At 41.0% G+C, this 7,989-nt stretch overlaps 1 protein-coding gene across 1 annotated transcript; it reads right to left on the bottom strand.

The window, feature by feature from the left end:
* Positions 1 to 3,418: 3,418 nt before the first annotated feature.
* On the bottom strand, positions 3,419 to 6,832 carry LOC306979710 (leucine-rich repeat-containing protein 3-like). Its single transcript, XM_079578805.1, has 2 exons — positions 6,708 to 6,832; positions 3,419 to 4,609 (listed from the first exon to the last, which is right to left on the bottom strand). The coding sequence occupies exon 2, from the start codon at positions 4,551 to 4,553 to the stop codon at positions 3,702 to 3,704; it is 852 nt and encodes a 283-aa protein (XP_079434931.1). The 5' UTR covers positions 4,554 to 4,609; positions 6,708 to 6,832; the 3' UTR covers positions 3,419 to 3,701.
* Positions 6,833 to 7,989: the final 1,157 nt, after the last annotated feature.

Raw genomic sequence — 7,989 nt, 5'->3', positions numbered from 1 at the left:
TCTGGCTCATGTTTCTCTACAATATCACAGCTGAATATCTTGCTTCATAGCAGTTTCTTTTCATCAAAATGTTTATCTTCTTCATTGTAATAAAAATCAATGGTGCTATTATTGTAAAAGTCTGTATTTTTGACAAATTCCCCTTTTGTAGTGATTTGTATATATGTATATACATTACATATATATGTATATGCGTGTATACATATATATATAATTTCTCTGAGTATCTGCCTACCAAATGTTGCCGCTTGACTCTTTCTTGTTCACACAATCAATTTGGAACTCCAAATGTTAATTACTTATTTGTTTTATGATTTAAAGCTACCTCGTGCTAAATTTTTCCACTGATCATCAAATTAGTTTACAAGCTTGTTACTATTGGCATATTAAACCAACGTGGGGAGAGGGTTGGTTTCTGAAGTCTCCCCCATTGCTGTGACATTTGATCTTTGGTCCGTACTTCCTGCCACGCGCCCCTCTTGACACGCACCCGCTGCTTTGGCACAAATGCAGCATTTGAAGACATTTACAGTGAAAGTGGTTCAGCCAGTACAGAGGGCTCATTAATGTGAGGTTGTGTACATGTTTATTATTGATAATAGTATTATTATTGATAATAGCTTAATAATTATATTATGATCTTGACTTGTTTTTGTTACGTTTTAATTATTGTAAATTGGAAATAAAACACAAAATCAAAGTACTTATTTTTTTTTATTTGTTCTGAAGTGACCTGAACGTTTTTTTCCTTTTTGTCGACAAATACTAATATACTGTAGTTCATACAGAGGATATCGCAGAAGAACTCCTCATAAGGGCATTTTTAGTTGGTGAATTGTCTTTGCTTGTATTCTGTATTTAGTTTCATGGTTGGAAAAACCTGGTGAGATTTAATGCTTTCCACTTGTTCACTTTGTTCTGTCTTTACTCTTTTCATGTGTCTTCAAGAAACTAGGAACCTTCCTGAAAACATCACAGAACATGCTCTTTTGTTTGTTTTATTTTTAACAAATCATAGTTAATCAGCAAGACAAAAACACACCACTTTGAAGATACAGGAACGAAATACACTGATACCGACAAACCTTCTTCAATAGCTTCCTAATGCATGAGGCAAAGAGGTCATTATTAAAGTGTTAGGACAAAAACTCGCCACAACACATAAGACAAAACATTTTCATACACTTGTACAGTACCGTCTCATCCTTTTACTGTTCCCAAAGCTTTCAGGCCAAGACCCCCCAAATCACTCAACAACTCAGGAGTCGGGACCCCCTTCTGTAAAATGTTGGTAGCCTTTAAAATAAATTAAGGTGTAAAACATTTAAAATCTGGTGCCGATCCCGTCTTTGGGAACCACTGCTTTACATGGAAAAGCGAATCATGGCTCTAATTGTTAATATTTTTGATCCTTTGCCTCTAAGTTACAACACACAGGGCACATGACGGTACATAGAGACAAAACATACACCTTTTTTTTTACAGTACATTTTAAAGGGAACTTGTTTTAAGATGATGGGTTTATTTTTCTTTTGTTTTAATTCACATAGTGAGCCCAAAACTAAATTGCAAGTGTGCGATTTCACAGCAATAGGAAAAAGAAATAGTCCTTTGTTGAATCGCCAGTTTCAGGTCAGAGAGATAAAATACATTAAATAAATATATTCACCTGAGGAGGGTTTATAAAATTCACCTTCTTTACTTGCACCTCTGGAGTGAGACACTAAACTGTAGCACTTAAAGAGAGTCTGCACTAACAGGGAGGAGATATTGACTAAAGATTACAACAAACATCTTTCCCATTATCACAAAAAAAAGCTCTCACAAAGAATATCGACGCGCCCAGATTAGTGGCACATGGGTGGTTCAATGAATCGTCTAGTAATTTCATTGATTGGATTACAAACAACCTGTTGATTATCAAACATGATAGATTTATGCGCAACACCAGGATTATTTATTTTTTTCCCCCTTAATGAGGAAGGCCTTTTAGTGTTTCTATTTATAACATTGCAGGATGACGTTACATTAATCACACAAGAGTCTCCACTTGCTCCACTGGCATTGCCACAGCAAATATGATTACAGTGAACTGAAGTGAAATGAATAAATGCACCCTTTAATCCGGTCAGCTCGTGTTTCGCTAAAATGGACGGCTAAGGTACCGACAAGATTCAGTATTAAATTACAGATGCAATTTCAAAGCCATACAGCGTAACAAAACACGAGCAGTTATTTCATCACCGATTTGTTTGTGTCGGTGAAATTTCCCCCAAAGCAAAAATGTAGCTTAAAGCAGTACTAAGTAACTCATGCCCGTAGAGGCCATAAGCGCCACTGCAGGTGTCGTAGCATGTTGCGTTTTTTTACTCATTACTTGTCCGTGAGAGTAAATATTACACTGACAGAAAAGACAAAGGGAGAGAGTGATATTGTACATCCAATTACACAATTGAGATCATTTATTTCACTCAAACTTGGCTGCAAATACTGTTTAAGTTGCGCAAGCCCGCAGTTAGCTTTGCCCGCTAGCTTCTTCTTCGTGATTCTATTAGTGTGTATGGGTGACTCCGACCCGGTGGCAGTTGCAGTTTTCTGTCCAGAGACACCAGGGGTAGATGAAAGACCCCCCAATCATCCCATCTACACTTGTATTACCCCCAGAGGGACTACGAAAAGGATTTATTAAGGTTAACAAGTTACTTAGTACTGCTTTAAAGATGCGCTAAAGTTCAGTTCAAGGGTTAATCTGATCATTTGTTTACAATAGTAAACAGTTACAATAGTAAATAGTTTACAAACAGTTTAGTCGCTCTCATGACACAGCAAGAACATACTGTATGACCTGGAAAGCTCTGCAGTGTAGCTTTAAGTACGATCCACACTCTTAGCTACATTATGACTTCACTAAATCTAATAAATGTTTAAATTTAGTGACGGGCAAAACATTTACAGCTACGTAATCAATGGAGTGTGAATCAACAAAAAACCCAAGAGACTAATTAGCAGCGGCTCTTGTCAAACAAATGACAATATTATATTTTGAGACACGCTTTTGTGTAAAGCTCTCCGGTTTTGAAGTCAATCCCACTGGCAGTTGTTGGATAATCGAGTTTTTGGACACCGATACCAGACAAATAAGTTCACTTTCAGCCCTAATGGTTTCCTGAGAGTAAATTTAGATCCGCACTGCCCCGCTGAATCAAGTGGCTTCGTTACAGTGTTTGGGGGAAAGCTTCAACAGAAATGATTCAAAGTGACACAGCGAACAACAACACCAGACTCTACCACAGAAAGGCACACGGCTAGTAAACAGAATTGGACGAGGACACACACGACGTTCACACTCCATCTGATTAGTGGCTTTCAAGCTTCCAACTAAGGGTCGACTAGTCAAAGAGTCCAAATAAGAGAAAGATAGAAGTAAGTGAAGAGGACCTACAGAGGGCAGTGCAAGGTTATATAAGGTTCTTTTACTTTTTGGACATCAATATTTTATCCGTTCATCTTCCATTTCGATGCTCTTGTATTTTTTTGTGATGGGATGACAACAAAGAATATCCATCAAAAGATAACGGCATTGGCAAAAAAAAATATCCAATGAAGAAGAAAGTTCATCAGATACATTTTGCAGTCACAAAATGTCACCACAGTGGACAGTATTTCTAAGGTCTCAGTCGGAGAGCATGTTCAGAGAAAACTTAAAAGCCAGTGCTGAGTGTATCTGTCTCTGTCGGGGTCTTTTTTGGACTGGGCAAACTCTTGAGATATTCCAAATGTCTCCGGGCTTCGGCTTGGTTCTGCCTCACGTAGTAGACCACATACACAATGACCATGAAGAACCACACAAACATGGTCACCAACATGGCAACATCAGTGGTCTTCCTCTGCAGGCTGCAGAAGTTCACCCCAGAATCCAACAGTTTAACTATAGGTTGTCCGGCGTGCTCGCCCAATGAGCTGGGATCGTCCCAGCGGCTGCTCTCGCCCACGCCTCGCACTGAGCTCTCACAGATGATGCCGTTGACGGTCTCTGGCTCTAGATTGATGGTCTCCATGAGCTCTTGGAGGCTGCAGTCACAGTGCCAGGGGTTGTGGTACAGGCGTGTTTTGGCTCGAGTGGAGCCAAAGTCCTCCCTGCTGGCCTGCCTCAGCTGGTTGTGAGACAAGTCCAAGAGTCGCAGCTCTGGGCCCAGATGGCGCATGGCTCCGGTGGAGAGCGAGTCAAGGCGGTTGTGGGAGAGATACAGGTCCCGCAGGTGCACCAGCTCGCTGAAGGCATTTTCGGGAATGGTCCGGATGAAGTTGCGCTCCAAATGTAGGGAAACAGTTTCCAGGGGAATGCCTTCTGGGACTTCATGGAGTCCTGCATCTGTGCAGGATACTGTAGCCGTGTCCCATTGGCAGCTGCAGCTCTCTGGACATTGAGAACACACTGGTTCCCACAGAACCAAGCACAGGGACAAGAGATGCAACCAGGAAACTCCTTTAATTTTCGGTGCTGTATTTGTGCTGATGTTGGCGCGTCTCTCCACACACCAGCGTGTGCACATGGCCTCACCATAGCCCTCAGCCGCTCAACCTGAACACAGCGGCACCACAGCACAATCTGAAAAGAACAGGGAAAAAAGAAGGCATTTTCATTTTATGTCAATTATTTTTCAGCATTATTTTTATCTATAAAAATAAATAAAAACCTTTCAAAAAAAATAATAACATAAGCTAGAAATACTAACTAGACTATACTACAACCATTCATATTTGGCTTGCACTGACCTTGATCTTCTTTTTATTGTCTGTTCTAACTTTTATTTTATTTTCCTTTTATTATTGTTTATGTCCTTCTGTGGACCCACCACCTGCAGGAGGATCCATAAGGGGCTGGTGCAATGTGATTTGGGCAGCTCCAACAGCGGCCCCACGACCCGGCAACGGACAAGTGGAAGAAAATGGATGGATGGATGGATGGATGGATGGATGGATGGATGGATGGATGGAGGAGATGGATGGATGGATGGATGGATGGATGGATGGATGGATGGAGGAGGATGGATGGATGGATGGATGGATGGATGGATGGATGGATGGATGGATGGATGGATGGATGGATGGATGGATGGATAGAGGAGACGGCAGGTAACAGGTTGACTATTTGCACATTTCCTGCACACCCTGAGTGATCGTATTGAGAGCCGAATGTAACAAGTGAATTTCTCCCTTGTGAGATCAATAAAGGATTATCTTATTGGCATACCATTTTTCCACTATTTCTGTTTTTTTTTTCTGCAAGTGGATCACGTTCTTTCCCTCCCTGTACATGCAATGAGAATAATCGCTGACAGCAGAAGATTATGATGTTTTTTTTTAAAGGGGAAAAAGGGTCAGTGGGTAAATCGGCAGACTATGAAATGGATTTAAGCGGCTTTATCTGATTTGGCAAAGACACATTGTAAAACAACACCACATGTGCAATAAAAATCACACCATCTCTGCTCATTCAAATAAAGAGACGATGCTTTATAATGAATTCCTTTGAGAAAATGAATCTCTTATCATCGTTGCCAGATAGCACAGATATGATCATGATGGTACAGTGCTGATATTTTACTAAAGGTTTAAAAAACACCATGTATTCATTTGATACAAAAAAAAACAACTATCCCTGTTTCTTGTCATCCTTGTCACTGCTTTAAAAACCACAGACGGAAAGCTTCAAATGACAATCAATGACACGCGCTCATCCCATTTCTCTCTGTTGTTTATGTTCCCATGGTGTCACAGCCCCTCAATCACACTCAGTGGGAGAAGTGAAGTGGGTGCATTGTAGAGATGCGGCTAAGGATCGATACCCCGCTTTTGTCCACTGGACTATTATCAGCAAGAATATCAATCCAGTCTACGTCCAACTGTGTCAGTAAGTCGCAAAGCTGGAAAAATAAGGCAGCAGGAGTCTGGCTGTTAGTATCTCTTGTCTATAATCTGGGAGGCACAAAAGGCAAAGCAAAACAGTTATGACATTATTTATTATGGCTTCACATGAAAGGATGGTAGTTCATCTCTCAGCGGGCTAAAGAGGTGTTTTGAGGCAATTTTCTCTGCTGATATACCTCAGCCAAACTACCTTGTTGTTCCACACTAAATCTGATCGACACCTGCTTTCGAATACACAATGGGATCTACTGCAATCTTTTTTTCCCCCTCGTCCCATATGCTGTGGTCGCAGACACACAAGTGGCAGAATACAGTGGCCTAGATTCAGGGAAATAGCCTTATAAAGGTGACTCCTGTCTGACAATGACAAGCAACGTGGAATGGAGTGAAATTCTATCGATCCATTCATCAAATCAACCGGGCAAGTTGGTTACGTGCGCATTTCTCAGTGACCAAGAAGAACGCACGTGGCACAGCTGTGATTGCAACAACTTTCAGCACGGATTAAGAAACGCAGGCGAAATGTCCTCTTTAATCCATCAAAATCAATGGGCACTTTAATGCAAAATTCGATGTGGCTATGTAAAGTGGGTCACACAGCCTAAATAATAACTTTGCCCAGTATTATGCCAGCGTTACTATGTGAAGCCATTCTTACTGAAAATGCCCCGCTATAGCCTAATGATGGCTATAAATAAACAGAGGTAAACTTTGCCACGCGCTCTCTTAATCCCACTGAATGCATATAGCGCTGGAAACAAAAAACAAAAACTTACCGGCAATTCTAAACGCGCTCTCCGTCTGCTGTTCCTCGAGGAGCTTCGGCGATGTTTTCAGTTCTCGTGAATCGGTTCCCGCTCCGGCTAAAATACTACACACTATGCGCACCGGCCGAGCACTGTCCGCGGACAGATTCATCAGCATCTGTTGAACCGGAGCAGTTATCCCCGCCCCCTGCACACAGCTGTCTCACCCCCTCCTCCCCCCCTTCCACGTATCAGTCTATTATTTATTTATTATTTTTGAAAGAAATGCTCCATTATTTGTATAAACGTGCGCGAGGAAATCTTGAGAAAACGTCCATCAAATCTTCTGCTGCTCAGCTCACGAGACAAGGCGTGTTTATGTGTTACAGCTGTTATAGTTACTCTGAAGATTGGGGTTTAGTTGCCTTTCTTGTAACAATAAGCTTGAGTCTGAGAAGTGGACATGCTACACTTGGTGCCCACATAAAAAAAAAAATCAATTTGCCCTAAAGAGGAAAAAAAATAGTCGAAAATGTTCAGAATAATAATCATTCCTAAGGTGCTTGAGGCGGGAAAGGTGGTATTGTAGTGTGAATGTTAATTGTCAAGATGCAATTGTCCACATTTCTGGGTTATATGAATATTTATTTTTGTACAACCAGGACCAAAGTAAGACATAATTGGCATATTTATTACTTGTTTGCAAATTACTGTCATTGCAGAGGTTGCACATGTATCCAGGGGCGGACTGGGCCATATGTCCATTCTGGAAGAGCACAGAAGGGCCACTGGCTCTGGGGCCACCAGTCCTGCCTCAACCGAGCTTTACCCAAATCTAAAAGCTGAAAAGAAAAGCATCAAAATAGCGAGAAAAAGAGGATGAAAACATGCGAAAAACACTGACAAAAAAAACACAACAAAAAATGATAGAAAAAGTAATTAAAAAAACTGTGACAAATGTGACAAAAATGTGGCGACGTAACGAAAAGTTTCCATCACTTTTGTAGGTCTTAGCTTTCAAATGAGGCGTTACATTGTTGCTCTCCAGCCGAGAAGCTTTTAGATTTGGGTAAAGCCCAGTATAAAAAAACATGAATCTAAAAGGGATTCCGTGGAGTATGGTGTACCACAAGGTTCAGTTTTGGGACCATTATTATTCATTATTTATATTAATGATTTTGCTTCTGTTTCTACGACCACCTTTCCCGTTCTTTTTGCTGATGATACCAGTCAACAAAATAATAATAAAAAGCTAATTTGGGCCAGGCTGGTCAGAGTCCAGGGCTGTTTTTCAGTCCCAGTCCGCCCCTCC

The sequence above is a fragment of the Gobius niger genome, assembly GCF_951799975.1.
Source record: "Gobius niger genome assembly, chromosome: 20".
Lineage (NCBI taxonomy): Eukaryota > Metazoa > Chordata > Actinopteri > Gobiiformes > Gobiidae > Gobius > Gobius niger.
The sequence above is the reverse complement of the archived record's forward strand: the minus strand, read 5'-3'. Positions and strand labels throughout refer to the sequence as shown.